We start from the raw sequence: 18,452 nt of genomic DNA, 5'->3' as shown, positions 1-18,452 counted from the left end.
AACCCTGCAAAAGCCAATGCAGCACAAGTAGCAGCTGCTACTCCCAAGATGAAGGTGCTGGGGAAATGTTTCTGCTGGTCAAGCAGAAGGCAGGATGAGGCTTCTCTCCCGTACAGGGCTGCAGCTTGCCCTTGCCAGGGATGCCCAGGTACCATGGATCGGCATGCTGGCCGGGCACTGGCACCAGCAAAGCAGGGTGCCAGATTAAATGATTAAACAGGTAATAATTTCCAGCCTGTAAGCCAAGGAAGGAGGTTGATGCTTTCCAGTCTGCTATAAGGACCTCAAAAAACACCATGTCCCTGCCTCTCTGATCAGCTACGTTCAACTATGTTCCTGCAGCACTGCCTGGGTCATGCAGACCTCCTCAGCTCACCTGTCCTGTCCTGGCCCAGGCACCCTGCCATTAGGCCACCCAGCCAAACACCTGCAGCTGCCAGCTGATTGCCCATGGGGCTCCAGTTTCAGCCCTGTAAAAGGAGCCAGGGCAAGGGGCTGGGAAGGAGCCACAGCAGGCACTTGGCAGCCCCATTGCCACGGCCAGCGGTGCCTTTGCCCTGATTCTCGCCCTGGTGGCATGCCTTGTGCCTGTGGGCAGGAAGGGATGCTGGGATGGGGCTGGTGGAGCTGGTAGGACCAGTGCTGAGGGAAGTGGCAGAGAGGCTGGGAGGGAGGGAGCACCCCTGCAAGGGTGGTCCTTGCTGTGGGAATCCATCCAATGCCCCAGAGAAACCCCATTTCCCAGCCAGGGTGCAGAGACAACAGCACGCTCTGCTTTGGCACAGGGAGGCCCTGCTCATCCCGGGTGGCAGCAGCAAACAGCTCAGTGCAGAGGCTGGGCTGAAGGCAGACACTGCTGCGGGCACATTGCTCCCAATGGGATCCCGATGCTGGTGGCACTGCTTCACACAGGGCCTGTGGCACATCCCCCAGTGCCACAGGCACCCCCAGGCAGACAGTTTGCCCCCTGTCTGGACGGGCACCACAAGCCACAGCACTGGCCTTGCAGGGCCTGCTCTCTGGGTCACGGTGGAGTGACCCCAGCTGCCACATGGTCATTTCCTTCTCAGCAAGGATGGCAGCTTCTCTGGTTCCTACCTGCCAGGGCCTGCCACCAGCGACTCCCAAAATCCTCACCTCTCCACTGGAGGGCTACTAGCAGGACAGGGAACTGTGCCATGGCAGTACCAAAGTAGAGGGGAGTGGGTGATCAGGCTGCAGCAGGAATGCCAGTGGGATGCAGGGGATGGCTTCATGTCTCATCCCCCTAATGCCTCCTTGGACCCTTTCAGACTCTGAGACAGCCTGGACAGCCACCTTCCAGGCAGGCTCTGACCACACTGACATGCAGCACCTCTCAGCTCACAGCCTCATGCTGCCTCAGGCAAGTTCAGCTCAGTTGTGAAGGCTGGGCACCAGGTGCCAAATAAAGGCTTTCTATGGGGATGCAGCACATGGCTCTGGCTCTGCCCTCAAACCCATGGGGTTTGTCTTGCCCCTCTGTCACCCTCCTATGGGGAGCCTTCATGCAGCTGTTAGACAAGTGCGGTCCGAGCCCCCGGCTTCCTCGGGCACTCTCAGGCACAGAATCTCACACAAATATGAATAGTTTAATGGAATGGTACAGCAGCATGGTCAGCTCAAGCCAGGTGCCTCTGGGGAGTGATCCTGAACCAAGAAATTCCTGGTATTGATATGGTTACAGACCGTGCATCCACCCTTCTGTCCTTCAGGAACTTGGACTTGAAAGTGATGAGGCCTGCGCTGATCTGCTTCCTCAGCTTCTCCAGGTCCCTCAGTGATTTTCCTTCTCAGCTAAGGCTCTATCTGTTCTGCCTTCAATCCCAGCACGTGAGCTCCCAAATCCAGTTCCTCAATCCTAGTTCTGGTCTGCCACTCAGTCCTGTCTGGACACTAAGGGAATTCCACCTTGGTGTCATACATATTCATACATATTCATATATATTCATTATTTCCTTGTTCCTGTCATTATCTGTTCTTTTCTTTGTTACTGATTTTTCTGGGGCTTTTGTCCCCACCCATAAAGTCTCTCTCCCTTATTCCCTTTCCATTTACCTTCTGGCAAGGGAGAGGGATTAATAGAGAGCTTCTCTCACTGTTTAGTGGCCATCCCAGCCTCAACACTTTCAAGCAACCTTCCTGTGCCTTTCACATGCTCCTTGGTTCAAGGGGCGAGGCCTTGGTGGGACGCCATGGGCAGGACTGCAGGACTGGCTCCAGGCAGAGCCTTCCTGCTGCAAGCAGGGCAGAGGAAGTTTCTCTGGCAGCCAAATGTGCAGGGTGGCTACGAATGGCATTTGCAGGGCCAGCAGCATCCTGTTGCCAGCACCAGCAGTGTGGCTGCCAACTGCCACGGGGTGGGGAAGGATCCCAAACTGCCCATCCAGAGAAGAGAGGTCTGTGCTGCAGCCATGTCCCTGAGCAATGCACACAACAGCATCTCCAGGGCAACCCCTGCTACACCTGCCTGGCTGGGGAAAGGGGGGAGATGTGTCTGGCACTGCCTGGGTTTTTTGGTTATCCCAGCCCAAGCTCTCGGCATTCTGCCACAGGCAGTTTGCCAAAGTGGTCCCAGCATGGCCTGAGCACTTGGGGGCTCAGCAGCCCTGGGACCAAGGTGCCCAGCTTCTGCAGCTGGGGTAGGGCAGTGCCTCCCTCACTGTGTTTCCAGCTGCTTTTTCAGCCACCCACTCAGATTTCTGCTGGTTTTGCTCTTTCCTCCAGTGTCCAGCAGCCGGTGCTAGTGGATAAACACAGGATGGACGCTGACACAGGACTTAGGTTTCCTTGGAAAAGAAGAGTAAGCCTCACTTCTGCTTCTGACTGAAATTCCCACCTCTCCAAGAAACTGGATTCCTTCCAAGCTACGAGCAGGATGTGTTTTCTACCAGCCATGCAGCCCAGGTTCTCCTCAGCAATAGGAGGCAATTTTCATTTCATGCTTTCAGAACTTTCAAGGTGCTGGTGGTGTGGAAAGGAGATGGCACTGCCCACACCCAGGGAGCTGCCAAGCTAAAGAGAGAAGGCTTTTACTCAGCAGCACCTGGCCGAGACTTGCCAAGGGCCAAGCAGAATATTTTGTCTTGAAAGGCTCATGTGTCTGGCTGAGGTATGTGTGGGATGCAGGTTGACCTTGGGAAAAATGGAGGACACATGGCACAGCAGGCAAGCAGGAACCACATGACTGCATGCACTCTGGTCCCTGCAGCCAGCAAGGGAAGAGATGTCATAGGGGGTATGCAGCCAAGAGAAGGGGGGCCAAAGTAGCAGAAGCCTCCTGCTCCTCTGCTTGATGGAAACAAGCTGTGAGCCTCCTTGGCCAAAGGACTTATTCTGGGCATTTTTACCAATGCCGACTTTTACTGCAAGGTGTGAGGCTCATGATGGGCTTCCTTCTTCTTGCTGGTCAGAGCCAGTCACTATGGGACCGGCACAAGAAAACAGAAAGCAATTACAAGCCGCATCCTTGTAGCAGCATGGGCTGAGAGCATGGAGCAACCATCCTCACAGCTTCCCAGCACAGACACATCCCCGGTGCAGTACTGGGACCAGCTTCAGGCTCTGCAATACCCCAGCCTTCCTATCACTGTGTACCACCAAAAAGAGCCTGGCCCCCTCCTCCTGACACCCACCCCTCACATATTTATAGACAGTGATCAGATTCCCTCTCAGCCTTCTCTTCTCAAGACTAAATAGCCCCAGGGATCTCAGTCTCACTTCATAGGGGAACTGCTCAAGTCCCCTAATCTTCCTCGTGGCTCTCTGTTGGATTCTTTCCAGCAGGTCTATGATGGGCCATGTGTCATGTTCAGAGAGCCTTCAGATGTCTAGACTGAGTCCCTTTCTCTCCCCTCCTTCCTGCAGAAAAAGAGGGCAATGCAGGAAAGGAAACAAAGGGGACAGGACTCCTGCCTGTCTGGTAAACAAGACGCTTATCTGGGGTCAGAGCACGAAGATGACCACTGGTCCCTCAGATACAAGGTCCTTGCTTCTGCTGTTTACGGTCGTAGCCTGGCAGAATGCTTTTCCACTGGGCAGCTACACGTTAGCTTCAGTGCCCCATTGGACCAATTGCCCTCTGGCATTTTGTATATATATGAGTGACCAGGCAGTCACCCTTGCCTTGCTCAGCCTTGCTGCAAACCTTGCTCAAGCTTTGTTGAAGCTTGCCATGCTGAAGCCTTGCTTCAAGCCCTGCCGCCTTGAGTTGCCCTGCCCTGCCTTGAGTGTCTGGTCCAGAGCCTGGGACAAAGGCACGAGCCATACACATGCAAGCTGGAGAAGCCACAATCCTAGAAGCCAGAGTTGCCAAGCCTGCTTCCCCTTGCCACCAGAATCGTGCCATGCCTCAGTTTACCCAGGAACCATGCAAGTGCCTGTTGCCAAGAGCGTTGTTAACTGCCTGCCATCTGCTGGAAGCCAGACCAGCCTGGGACCATGCAGTTAACCTTTCTTGCCGGCAATCTGCCGTGCTGCACTTACCAGAGCGCCCCAAAGGCAATGCAGCAGCAACATCCCTCATGTGGGTGAAACTAGCTGTGAGTAACTCATTCACTGCCCTCTGGGTTTAACAGTTCTTATCGAGCCTCCTCCCTGCTGTAACTGAGTGCTAACTGTTCTTGGGGACCTTCTCTTTCCAAATTGTTGCCTCCTAATTTGCATAGAATAGTTTGGATTTGCCCTGAGACTGCATAATCCTTTGTAACGATATTTTCCGACCATACAACGATCCTTTTAATGAGTTTGGCATATTTCATATTAATAAAGGGTTACTATTTTTATTAATACCAGTTTGCCATATCATTTATTAATTATTATTGTGAGGGTAATTAATAGATAAGCCTCCCCTCAACCGCAACAAGGTCTCTGTCTCTCTTGAACTGGGGAGCCCAAAACTGGACACAGTATTCCAGGTGTGGTCTCACCAGGGCAGAGTAGAGAGGTAGAAGAACTTCCCTAGACCTGCTGGACACACCTTTGTTGATACATCCCAGGATCCCATTGGCTCTCTTGGCCACAGGAGCACATTGTTGTTCCATGGAGAACTTGCTGTCCATCAGCACTCCAAGGTCTTTCTCTGTGGAGCTGCTTTCCAGCAGGGCAGCCCATAACCTGTACTGGTGCCTGTTGTTATTCCTCCCCAGATGTAGGACCCTGCACTTGTCCTTATTAAACTCCATGAGGTTTACCTGCACCCAGCTCTCCAGCCTGTCCAGGTCACATTGGATGGCTGCACAGCCTGACAGGGTGCCAGCCAACCCCCCTAGTTTTGCATCATCAGAGAACTTGCTGAGGGTACTCTCAATGCCCTCATCCAGGTTGTTGATAAAGATACTGAACAAAACTGGACCCAGTACTGATCCCTGGGGGACACCATTTGCCACAGGCCTCCAAGTTATCTCTGTGTCATTGATGACAACCCTCTGAACTCTGTTCTGGAGACAGTTTTCAATCCACCTCACTAACCAACCATCTAGGCCACATCTCCTGAGCTTTTCTAGGAGGATGTTATGGGAGACAGTATCAAAAGCTTTACTGAAGTCAAGATATATGACATCCACTGCTCTTCCCTCATCTGCCCACTTGGTCATAACTTCATAGAAGGCTATCAGATTAGTTAGACAGGATCTCCCCTTAGTAAATCCATGTTGGCTACACCTGATAACCTTCTTGTCTTCCATGTGGTTAGAGATGACCTCCAGGATGAGCTGCTCCATCATCTTTCCAGGGGTGGAGGTGGGACTGCCTGGTCTGTAGTTGCCTGGCTCCTCCTTCTTGCCCTTTTTGAAGACTGGAGTGACATTTGCTTTCTCCCAGTCATCAGGCACCTCTCCTGTTCTCCAGGACTTTTCAAAGATGATGGAGAGAGGTTCAGCCACAGTATCAGCCAGCTCTCTCAGCACTCGTGGATGCATCCCACCAAAGCCCATGGATTTGTGTGTCTTCAGATGCTATAAGAGATCTCTAACCCTGTCCTGACTGACCAGCGAATGTCCACATCTCTCCAGTTCTGCTCCCTTCCTTCTAGAGACTGAGGTTCCTGAGGGCTGGTCTTAGGAGTGAAGACTGAGGCAAAAAAGGCATTCAGCAGCTCTGCCATCTCTGCATCATCAGTTACCATATCTCCCCTCTTATTCAGCAGTGGGCCCACCTTCTGCCTGCTCTTCCTTTTATCATTGATATATTTGAAAAAACTCTTCTTGTTCTCCTTCACCCCTCTGGCGAGATTCAGTTCCAGGAGGGCCTTGGCTTTCCTTGTTGCATCTCTACATTCTCTGGCTACATCTCTATAATCCTCCCAATTGAGCAGTCCTTTTTTCCACATATTGTAAACCTCCTTTTTATTTTTGAGTTTTACTAAGAGTCCTTTGCTTATCCATGCAGGTCTTCTGTTTGTGTTGTTTTTTTCAAGGGAATACTTTTCTCTTGAGCTCAGAGGAGGTAATGTTTGAACATCAACCAGCTCTCTTGGGCCCCCCTTCCTTCCAGAGCCCTAAGCCCACTGGATATTTCCAAGTAGAGTCTTGGAGAGGGGAAAGTTGGCCCTTTTAAAGACAGGGTTGAAATTTTACTTATCACCCTGCTTCTTTGTCTATTGATATTAAACTCCAACATGTCATGGTCACTGCAACCAAGATTACCCCCAACCTTGACATCTACAGCCAGTCCTTCTTTGTTTGTTAATACCAGGTCCAGCATGGCACTTCTCCTTGTTGGTTCTTCAGCTACTTGCAGGACATAGTTGTCATAAATGCACTGCAGGACCCTTTTGTGCTGGGCTGTGTGATGTTTCCAACTAATATCTGAGTGGTTGAAGTCACCCACGAGCACCAGGGCACTTGCTCTTGAGGCTACTTCCAGCTGCCTCATCAGTAGCTTCTTCCTGGTTCAGTGGTCTGTAGTAAACCCCCACAACTGTATGATCCATGTTTGTATGTCCCTTCACTCTTACCCATAATCTTTCAATGCTTTTATCATCTCCCCCTGGGTTGAGCTCAACACATTCCAGTTGCTTGTTCACATAGAGAGCAACTCTACCACCGCACCTTGTCAGCCTGTCCTTCCTGAAGAGAACATAGCTCTCCATAACCACATTCCAGTCATGGGAGCTGTCCCACCATGGCTCTGTAATTGCAACAGGATCATAACCCTGCAACTGCACCCAGATTTCCAGTTCATCCTGCTTATCCCCCATGCTTCTTGCGTTGGTATACAGACACTTCAGAGACTTAGCAGAGGAGTATCTGTTACCATTGTGGGTGTTGCATAATCCACTATCTCCTACAGCCCCTGGGGTAGCAGTGGGGCTGGTACCCTACCTCACAATTGTCCCAGGAATGTCCTCAGTGAGAGTAATTTTTCCCTCTTCGAAATTAGTTTAAAGTTTAAATTTTCCCTCCTCGAAATTAGTTTAAATTCACTTTTCCCTCTTCCCCCTTTGAAATTAGTTTAAAGACCTATCAATCAGCTCTGCCAGTTCTTGTCCCAGGATTCCTTTTCCTCTCAGAGATAAGCAGTTTTTTTTCTATAGTCAGCAGGCCTGGAGTCTTGTAGAGTAGCCTGTGACCAAAGAACCCAAAAACCTGCCGTTGACACCAGTCCCACAGCCAGGCATTAATCTGCTGGATTTTCATGTTTAGTCCATCAGTAGGCCTAGCTAGTGGGAGGACAGAAGCAAATACTACTTGTGCTCCTGACCCCTTAACCATTCGTCCCAGGGCTCTGAAGTTCTTCTTCACTGATCTCAAACTTCTTTTTGAAATGTCATCATTGCCTACTTGGAAAACCAACAATGGGTAGTAGTCATTTGGGCAGATCAGGGTAGGAAGTTTTCTTACTACATCCTTGACCCTAGCCCCAGGTAGGCAGCAGACTTCCCTAAAGAGTGGATGAGGTCAGCATATATTATTGAAGAAAAGAAGGAAAGCAAAACAAACAGAAACCAGGACTTCCTATAAAATACTGCTATCCCCTGTTATTCTTAGGTAGATAACCTTTGTATAGATAGGAAGAACCAGGACTTCCTGTGCAAACATCAACGTACCTCTGTTGTTTTTACATTGTAAATTTCTGAGTAGATAAGAAGCATGGACTACGTAAGTTTGTACTAAACCCCCTTTTGGTACACAGGTCTTTTGGGAGAGATCCTACCTGTGTCCAGCACTGTAATAAAGGCATAATACGAGAAACTTACCAAGTTTCTCATCTTTCTCTAAATCATATAGGACCCTCCACGCCTTTCAGAAGCGAGTCCCCAATGACAAGCACGCAGCATTTCTTCTTGACTGCAGATGTTTTGACAGTAGGTTTGCTCACCCCTAGCCTCTCTGAACGACATAAACTAGATAAGCTTTCATAGCTGCTGCTAGATGATTTCACTTGCTGTCCATTGGTTTTGGTGGAAACAGGTTCACTAAGAACAGCATATCTATTATACAGGGGCACCTGAGGGGGTTCAGTGGCTTGTGGGGTGTCACGCCTGGGGTGCACTTGGGAGGAATTTGTCTCCACTGCTCTCCAGCTTCTGAGTCATTCTGTTCGGGAAGCTGGTAAGAGAGTAGGGAGCGTTTAGTGTCCTGACTACTACATGGCTGATGGGACTGTTTGAGGGATGGCAGTCTGATTCCGCCGGTCCAGCTCCCTCTCACACTCCCTAATAGTCCGCAGCCTTTCAACTTCCTCCTTTAGCTCAGACACGAGACAGAGAAGGTCACCCACTTGCTCACAGCCAATACAGGTCCTGCAGTCTGCCTCAGGACGGGAGAGATTCTGGCACTCCTTACAGCCAGGAGTCTGGATACCTGCATGTTTATGTCTGGGATGACAGAGACCTTTTGGAAACACTTTTGCGACGAGTTGCGACCACCTCTGATCCCGCCCGTGACCTTACCGAACGACAAACCGACGTGACTCAGCTCCTCCCTCTGGTGGAAACATCCTCCCTCTGGTGGAAACATCCTCCCTCTGGTGGAAACATCCACCCTGCAGCAGAGACTACGCCGTGCCTGCCTCTCGGCGGAGGGAAGCTGGATCGGAGGAGGGGTCGTGCCGTGCGGCTCAGCGCTACTCCCGCGTTGCTCCTGCCTCAGTGAGCAGGGAAGGGCTGAGATCGCAGATCTCATGTCCTTCATGAGCTTTCTTCCCTCCTCACATTTGGCCAAGCAAGCCATAGCACTGTGAAGCACAGCGCTGTCCCTGTCACCCCTTGCCAAACCCCAGCTCTGGTGGCCACTCACTGCTTTGCCGGCAACACCACCATTAGATGACTCACACTTTATCGAGCAGTAGTGAGCCAAGGAGTGCAGGTGACATCAGTTGCATTACAAACCCTGCCTTGAACTGCACCAGATGAAACAAAAGGAAGGATGGGGTCCTTGACCTTCCTGTGACTGCACATGGTTCCGTGAGAAAAACGTCCAGTGGTTCCCTGAGGAGGTTTATGGGCTGCTGGCCCTGGCCAGGACAATGCTGTCACTTGACCCTAGTGTAAGTTTGCAGCTACCTGCCTGGAGACAGGGCCCATGTGTGAGCTACCTCTCAACTGTCTGTCATTCCTGGGCAGAGACACAATCACAGAATCACAGGATGTATTTGGTTGGAAGAGACCGTCAAGATCATCTGTTTCATGCTTTGACTCTGCACAGTATGGTTAACACTAAACCTCGTCCCTAAGCACCATGTCCACATGCTGTTTAAACACCGCCAGGGATGGTGACTCCACCACTGCCCTGGGCAAACTATTCCCATATTTGATAACCTTATCAGTGCAGAAATATTTCCTAACATCTAGCCTAAACCTCCCCTGGTGGAGCTTGTTACCATTTTCTCCAGTCCTGTCACTTTGCCATCAAGTAGAGGAGGCTGCCCCCTCCTTGCTCCACCCTCACTTTAGGTAGCTGTAGAGAGCAACGAGGTCTCCCCTCAGCCTCCTCTTCTACAGATGGAACAACTCCAGCTCCTTCAGCCACTCCTTGTAGGACATGTGTTCTAGGACCTTCACAAGCTTCACTGCCCTTCTCTGGATACACTCCAGCACTTCTCTGTGGTTGTAGTGAAGGGTTCAGAGCTGAACATAATACTCAAGGTGTGGCCTCACAGGGCCTCACAAGGGGATGATCACCTCTCTGTTCCTGCTGGCAACAGTGCTTCTAATACAAGCTAGAATGCCACTGGTCTTCTTGGCCACCTGGGTACACTGCCTGCTCATGTATAGTCAACTATCAACACTTTGCAGGTTCCAGTTTTCCAACCACACATCCCTAGGTCAGTAGCTTACCATGGGGTCGTTGTGACGCAGTGCAGGACCTGGCAGCTGGCCTTGTTGAACCTTCACACAATTAACTTTGGCCCACTGGTCTAACATTTCTAGAACCCCCTGTAAAGCTTCCCTACCATCTAGCAGAACAATACACTCACCCAGCTTGGTGTCATCTGCAAACTTGCTGAGGGTGCACTCAAACTCCTCACCCAGATCATTGATAAAGATATTGAAGAGGTCAGTCCTGAACCCTGGGGAGCACTGCTTGCAGTCAGACGCCAGCCAGTTTTAACTCTGTTCACCACCACTCTTTGGGTCTGGCCACCCAGCCAGTTTTTTATCCATTTCACAGTGGAATTCTCCAAGCTTTGTGCCATGAGTTTCTGAAGGAGAATGCTGTGGGAGACAATGTCAAAGGCTTTACTAAGGTCCAGGTAGACAATATTCACAGCCCTTCCCTCATCCACTGTCTGGGTCACTTTGTTGTAGAAAGAGATCAGGTCAGCCAGCCAGGACCTGCCTTTCATAAACCTATGCTGACTGGGCCGGGTCACCTGGTTGTCTTGTGTGTGCCATGTGATGGTACTCAAGATGACTTGCTCCATACCCTTCCCTGGCACGGAGGTCAGCTGAATAGGCCTGTAGGTTAGACTGATAGGCAAAGTATCACTTTGTTACTTTGTTCATCTGCACAGGCACCTTTTGCTTCCCAGGTGTATTTCAAGCTAGGTACTCCCTGGAACCATTGCCTCATTGGGCTGCTGTACTCCCAGACCCCACACTTGAGCTCCACACCCTCAGCTCGGCATCTGCCTGTGCCTCCAATGGACCCAGTGATCCCATCCAAACCCGGGGTCCAGCCCTGATTTAGCAACCCCTTAGCAGGCAGGGCTGGCCCCGCAGCCCCTGGCCGAGGGGTTGTGGCTGTTGTACCACCCTGGCTCTGCTCCGCTTCCTGTGATTGTGCAGCTCCCCATTACGAAAGCAGCACTGGGGGCAGACACTCACTCCCTGTGCTTCCTACCCGGGAAGATGTGTGGCCTGGGGGACTGAGCCAACGACACTGCAAACTCCATTTTTATTCTCCTGTTTACGTTGTTGCGTATCCCGTAGGCTGCCTTCTTACCAGAAACCAAGAGACAGGGAATTTGTAGCTCTGGGAGTGACAAAAGAACAGAAAAGAAATATTGCTTCCTGGTCCTAAGGTGCTCTTGGTGGCCCTATGTCCCCTTGTGGGCTCCTCCCACCAAGGATCTTCCTACTCCTGCTGAGGTCACAGAATCACAGAATGTTAGAGGTTGGAAGAGACCTTGAAAGATCATTCAGTCCAACTCCCCTGCCAGAGCAGGATCACCTATTCCAGATCACACAAGAACACATCCAGGTGAGTTTTGAATATCTCCAGAGAGAGAAACTCCACAACCCCCCTGAGCAGCCTGTTCCGGTGTTCTGTCACCCTCATAGTGAAATAACTTTTCCTCATGTTTCCATGGAACTTCCTATGCCTCGACTTCCACCCATTGCCTCTTGTCCTGTCACTGAACATCACCAAGAAAAGCTGGACTCCATCCTCTTGGCACTCATCATTTGCATAATAATAAACATTAATGAGCTCACCCTTAGTCTCCTCTTCTCCAAGCTAAAGAGTCCCAGCACCCTCAGTCTCTTCACATAAGGAAGATGTTCCACTCCCTTAATCACTTTTGTGGCTCTGCGCTGGACTCCTTCAAGCACTCCCCTGTCCTTCCTGAACTGAGGGGCCCAGAACTGGACACAATATTCCAGATGCAGCCTCACCAGGGCAGAGTAGAGAGGGAGGAGAACCTCTCTCGACCTGCTGACCACACCCCTTCTAATCCACCCCAGAAGAGCACTGGCCTTCTTGGCCACAAGACCACATTGCTGGCTCAGGGTCAACCTTCCATCCACTAGGACCCCCAGGACCTTTTCCCCTTCACTGCTCTCCATCAGGTCAGTCCCCAACCTATACTGATCCATGGGGTTGTTCTTTCCCAGGTCCAAGACTCTACACTTGTCCTTGTTGTACTTCATTACATTTCTCCCTGCCCAACTCTCCAGCCTGTCCAAGTCCCACTGAATGGCAGCACAACCCTCTGCTGTGTCAGCCACTCCACTCAGTTTGGTGTCAGCAGCAAACTTGCTGACAGTGCATTCGGTGCCCTCATCCAGGTCGTTGATGAATATATTGAATAGTACTGGTCCCAGTACTGAGCCCTGAGGGACTCCACTAGATACAGGCCTCCAACTAGACTCCATCCCATTGCCCACAACTCTCTGACTTCTTTCCTTCAGCCAGTTCACACCCACCTCACTACCTGATCATCCAGACCAGTTTAGTTGCGTGGATGCTGTGGGAGACATTGTCAAATGCTTTACTGAAATAAAGATAAATCCCATCCACTGCTCTGCCATCATCTATCCACCTGGTTATGTCCTTATAAAAGGCTATCAGGTTGGTCAAACGTGACTTCCCCTTGGTAAAACTATGTTGCCTGCTCCTAATGACCCTCTTCTCCTTGATGTGCCTAAGGACAGTGCTGAGGATAAGTTGCTCCATTACCTTTCGGGGGATGGAGGTGAGGCTGACTAGTCTGTAGTTAACCTGGGTTGTCCTTTTTACCCTTTCTGAAGATTGGAGTGATGTTTGCCTTCCCCCAGGTACCTCTTCTGCCCACCATGACTTACCAAAGATGGTGGAGAGTGGTCTGGCAATGACCTCCACCAGCTCCTTCAGCACCTGTGGGTGGATCCCGTCAGGACCCATGGATTTTTGGATATCCAGATTGATTAACTGTTCCCTAACCCAGTCTTCATCAACTCAGTCCTCATCTGAACTGAGAACTGAGGAAAACTCCTTTGTCATGTCTTCCTCTGAGACCTCAGGAGCCTGGGGCTCCTGAGAACAGTCTCCAGCAGTATAGATGGAGACAAAAAAAGCATTCAGTAACCCTGCCTTCTTTGTATCCTCTGTCACCTCATTTAGCCAGGGCCCTACATTGCCTTTAGTGTTAGTCCCTAGGCTTTAACCTCACAGACTGATTGACTGGTGACAGCCACAGTGGGCATTTGGAGAAGCTGAGTGCATGAATGAGCACAGCATGATCAGGGCAGTGAGAGGAGTGCCAGTGTGTAGCAGGGCTACGTGTGGGAGGCAGGAATGAGAATGAGGATGCATTGGTGACGATGAGGATGCAGGGATGAGAATGAGGATGCACACCAAAAGTTGGATGACCAGGCATGTCAGCCAGCTGATTTCCCCAGGCACATACATAGCCTGCACAGGCTCTGGTCTGTGTGCTCTCCAGAATACAAGGTGGGGGGCTGGGATCTGCCCCAGAGATGAGCAGGAAAGGAGGGAAAAGAGCAAAAGCTGAGGAATGCTGAGGAAGGGGTGAACACACACTGAAGAGAAGGAGAATGACGGACAGGCCTTGATGCTTTCCCAGAGCACTGTGTACTTGCTACCCTGAAGTCTCTGCCACTTCCAACAGTCTCTTGCCCATCAGCCATGCAGGTCCAGGCAGCATCCTCTCTCAAGTCCTCGACACTTCTCCCTGCCCACACAGCTTCTCCAAAGGGTGCTGAGGGGCACCCAAGTGAAGAACTGTGCATTACCCATTGAGAAACTTGTGAGACAAAAACATCATGAGCTGCTGAAGTGATGAATTATTGAGTTCACATGTTAGACAGTCCAAAGGACATTGGACCCTTTTTCCATGTATTTGTTTTCTTTCCTCCTCACAGCCCTGAGTACACCTCAAATGGGTGCACAAGCAAGAACACACATGCTGAGGCCCCAGATCATGGTTGGGAAGTGGGATTACCCTCCATTTGTGGTGTCAGAAAACTTTGGGAAGTAGGCACCCCACCAGCAGGCTATTGGAAGGCCCTGGATGTATTAGGTCTGGGTGAGGCTGCATTTCCCAGTCAGGATGCTAGGGGCATGCAGGAGCCCAGGCCAGGAGTGTGGCAGCAGAGAGCCTCAGGGATGCAGAAAGGACAGGAGGGTACAGGCAGCTCAGTCCATGTCCCCATTGCCTAAGGTGGGTGAAGATGAAGGTGCTGACCCTGTAGAAGCTATGTCAGCAGAAGCAGAGGGAGTGCTGTGGCTTTGCAGGCATCCCTGAGGGACAAGACCTGTTCCAGCAGGAGCCACATGGTATGCAGGGTCTCCATCCCACAGTGGTCCACAAGGCACCAGACCACAAAGGCTGTGGTGGAGTCTGACTGGAATTCAAGTGAGCCTGTGTCTCCACATAGAGGAATTTGGGCTTCCTGATCCTGGCAGACAGGCAGGCAGCCCCTGCCCCCACATGCACAGATGGACTTCCCCAACACATGGCCTGTATGAGTTACTACCACACTGTCTGCACAGATAGATGGGCACCACGCTTGCCATGTCCCTTGGACAGACAGATGGATACCCCCACTACTTCTTCGTGCCCTGTGCCCTAGACAGACAGCCCTCCCCTTGCCATGTCCCATGGCAGGAGTATCCATGGCTGGTCCAAGGTAACAAACAGGGTCTCTGGGTGTCATGGGGGATACTGGGGAGCATTTGGGGGTCAACCTACTCCTACTCTTGGCAGGGGATACCCCAGGGATCACTGTACCTGTTAACTGACACTGCATGATGAAGCTGAAGGTGGGCTGCCCCTTGGATTCAGGGTGTGTCTGGGCCTCTTGCAGGGATGACACCAAGATCTGCTTGTTGTCACAGTGGAGTCCAGAAAGTTCCCAGATGTGTTCAGGGTTGAAAGGGTCATGTTGGCGCCCAGCTCATTCTGCCACAATTTCTGCAAGTCACACTGGGGAGCAGAGGTCATGCAGCCTGCAGCCCCCTAAAGATAGCCTGGACAGTGGGATGTGTGCCCCTGTGTCTGGGGCTGGCACAGTCCCTCCAGATGGCAACTAGAAGTGGCAGCATGGCCACCACTTGGGCCAGTACTTCTCCTTTCATTCGAGGGTCAGGGAAGAGTAGAGCTCTGTTTTCCAGATAACACTACTAAAGGAGGGGTAGGTGACCAACACTACACCCAGGGACAGCACAACCAGAGACTGAAGCAGCCTCAGCTGAACCCTGGCATGGCACAGCAAGGTAGAACATGGCACATAAGAACATGCAGCCCCTCAGACAAAAACACTCAATTCTGGGATGTCATGGCATAGCACCACACAATAAAACCGGGTAACTGTCTCAGCCATGTACAATATGTCCTAGGGGTGAAACAGAACAAATCTCAACCCAGTACTGACTCCTGGGGACTACCACTAGCCACAGCCTCCAACTATACCCTGCACCATTGATCACAACCCTCTTAGCTCTGTCATCCAGCCAGTTCTCAATACACCACTCTATCCAGTTATCTAACCCACACTTCCTGTGCTGCCCTGTGTGGATGTTATGGGAGACAGCATCCAAACCCTTTCTGAAGCAGAGGTTCCAAAGCAGAGGTAGACAACATCCACTTCTTTCTCCTCATCTACCCAGCAGATGACACTGTCATATATAACATGATGAGATTGGTCAACATGATTTTCCCGTTCTGAATCCACTCTGACCACTCCTGATAATGTTCTTTTCCTCCGTGTGCTTAGAGATGACCTCCAAAATGAGCTGCTCAGCCACTTGAGCCAGCTCCTTCAGCACGTCATGGGTGCATCCCATCAGAGATGTGGATTTACGGCTGTCCAGCAGATCTCTAATCCAATTCTCCTTCCTCCTGACTTTTTCTCTTACCTCCAGGGACTGAAGGGCCAGGACACAACAGTAAAGACTGAAGCAAAGAAGACTTCAGTAATCCCTCTGTATCCTCTGTCATGAGGTCAAACACCTCATTCACATTGGGCCCACATTTTGCCTGGTGTTCCTTTTCCTGTTAATGGACTTGAAGAAGCCCTTCCTGTTATTTTTCACATTCTCTTCCAGTTTTAATTCCAAAAGGGTCATAGATTTATTCACAGCATCTCTACATGCGGTGCTGACATGCCTGGCAATGCTCCTATATTGCAGCCAAGTGGCCAGTCCCTTTTTCCACATACTCTGAGCTTCCTTCTTCCATCTGAGATTTCCTAGAAACTTCCTGTTCATCCATGCAGGTCTCTTGCCTTTCCTGCTGATTTCTTTACCATGAGGATTCACAAATCTTGAGCTTGGAGGAGGTGATGCTTGCAGCTGTTGTCTGCCCTCTACCAGGCACGGCACAGTGCACCTTGGCAAAGCAGAGCACAATATGGCACAGTATGGGCATGCAGTCCCTTGTGTAGTCACCAAGCATGCTATGTGCAGTATGCCATGGCACAACATGAGACAAAATGGCACAGCAGGAGTGGGCAGCTCCTTGGCCACTGTCACCCAGGCTGCACTTGCCTTCCTGGCATGGTGGCACAAGGGCCAGGGTGAGAAGAAGGCAGGAGATGAGCTCCACCATGGCAGCAGTGGTGGGAAGGGCAGCCTTGCTCCTACCCAACTCCTTGTAGAGCTGGGCAACAGCTGTCCATAATGGGCATCCTGCCAAGGACCACCCTGGTAGGAGATGAAATGGGCTGCTGTCCACTGTGCCACAGAGCAGGATCCTGCATCCCTAGGAAATGGCAGGGTCACTAAAGAGCAGTGGAGACCTTTGTGAAAGATCCTGGACCATGGAGAAGGGTCACAACAGGGGACACACTCTGAGCCTCAAGAGGCCATGAGATGGGGTGGCAGGGATGGAGGAATATGTGCAGTGAGCCATGACACAACAGGAGCCAGCTGGGTGTTTTCAGCAAAGCTTTATTGGGAGAAGCAGGTAGTGGGGTAGGAGGTGGGGGCAGCATCCATGGCCCTGCTTCAGCCCAGGAACCCCAGCACAGCCACCCTCACTCCTTTTGAGAGTGCAGTCGAGTGAAGACGTTGGTGCCAACCCTGCAGGGACACAGAGGGAGCTCATGTAAGTGTGGGAACTGCAGCCTTGCACAAGGCAAACACCCTCCTGGGACACAGCCTTGTCTCCCACCCACAGCACTGGCACCATGGTGGCACCCCCAGGAAGGCCATGTGTGAATGCCCCATCCTCAGCCATCCCCAGCCTGGCATCAGCTCTGCCAGGTGCTGACCCTCTGGGGTGGGAACCCTCCATTCACCTGGGGATGCACAGGGGACCTGCAGGTGGCAGGGACAGGGAGGGGGCTCACCTAGTGGCTTTCCAGTCATCTGTGATGTTGTCCACATGTGACCTCAGGAGCCACATGGTCTTCAGAACCTCCTTTCCATTCTCATCCACAAAGCACTGGCCAGTGAAGACAGTGACAGAGTCTGCAAGGACAGTGCAGGAGGTGGAGGGGAGCACACCAGTGCTAAGCTATGTCCCTACAGCCTGTCCCAGCACAGGGGGTAGCAGACTTAGGCCACCCCTGCTCTCTAGGGCCAACAGTGATGGAGAGAGCAGGCAGGAAAGGTCAGAAGGCTTGGGCTCTGGTGCACAGATGTGCAGGCAGCAGCAGCAGGATTCAGCCTCCAGCAAGTCGTCTGACCTCTGGCAGTGGACGGTGTCACCAGCCAAGGAGTTCCAAGGTCAAGGGTGGGGGAGCATTGGGGAGCACCACAGGAGAAGGAAGGGGATGATGACAGGCAATGCAGGGAAGGGAAGAAGAAATTTAAGGAGATCATAAGAAGCACAAGGCAGGTCTGGGGACACTGCAGGGAGGGCAGGATATCTCTGGGAACACTACAGGGAGGTTGGGAAGGGAGAAGCAGCACCTGAAAAGGTCCAGTTGACGGTGAAGCCGAAGACAGGCTGGCCTCTGCTGTCTCTGTGCTGCTCGCACCCCTGTAGTGGTGACAGCTGGATCTTGTCTGGGCTGTCCGACACAGATGTGTTATACTTGCCTTTAAAGCTGCCTTCTTCATTCACAGCCTCAATGGTCATATTGGAGCCCAGGTCATTGGTCCAGTTCCCAGTCAGCACACACTGGAGTGGAAGGGACTCAGTGTTGATGCCACAGCACAGCCTGGCTGCAGGCAGGGTGGCAGGAACGGGCACCCTGGTGAGCCACAGTTCCCCTGCCCACCCTGCCCCATGGATCCCAGCCCTGCCATTACCTTTCTGGAAGCCTGGCCAGGAGCCACCAGGGCCAAGCTGAGCACCAGGAGGAAGGGAGTCACTTGCACCAT

At 51.6% G+C, this 18,452-nt stretch overlaps 1 protein-coding gene across 1 annotated transcript; it reads right to left on the bottom strand.

The window, feature by feature from the left end:
• Positions 1–17,158: 17,158 nt before the first annotated feature.
• LOC128979596 (avidin-like) lies at positions 17,159–18,452 on the bottom strand. Its single transcript, XM_054397899.1, has 4 exons — positions 18,381–18,452; positions 18,039–18,249; positions 17,474–17,594; positions 17,159–17,204 (listed from the first exon to the last, which is right to left on the bottom strand). The coding sequence occupies exons 1-4, from the start codon at positions 18,450–18,452 to the stop codon at positions 17,159–17,161; spliced, it is 450 nt and encodes a 149-aa protein (XP_054253874.1).

This window comes from Indicator indicator, chromosome Z (assembly GCF_027791375.1).
Source record: "Indicator indicator isolate 239-I01 chromosome Z, UM_Iind_1.1, whole genome shotgun sequence".
In the NCBI taxonomy this organism is placed as follows: Eukaryota; Metazoa; Chordata; class Aves; order Piciformes; family Indicatoridae; genus Indicator; species Indicator indicator.
The sequence above is the reverse complement of the archived record's forward strand: the minus strand, read 5'-3'. Positions and strand labels throughout refer to the sequence as shown.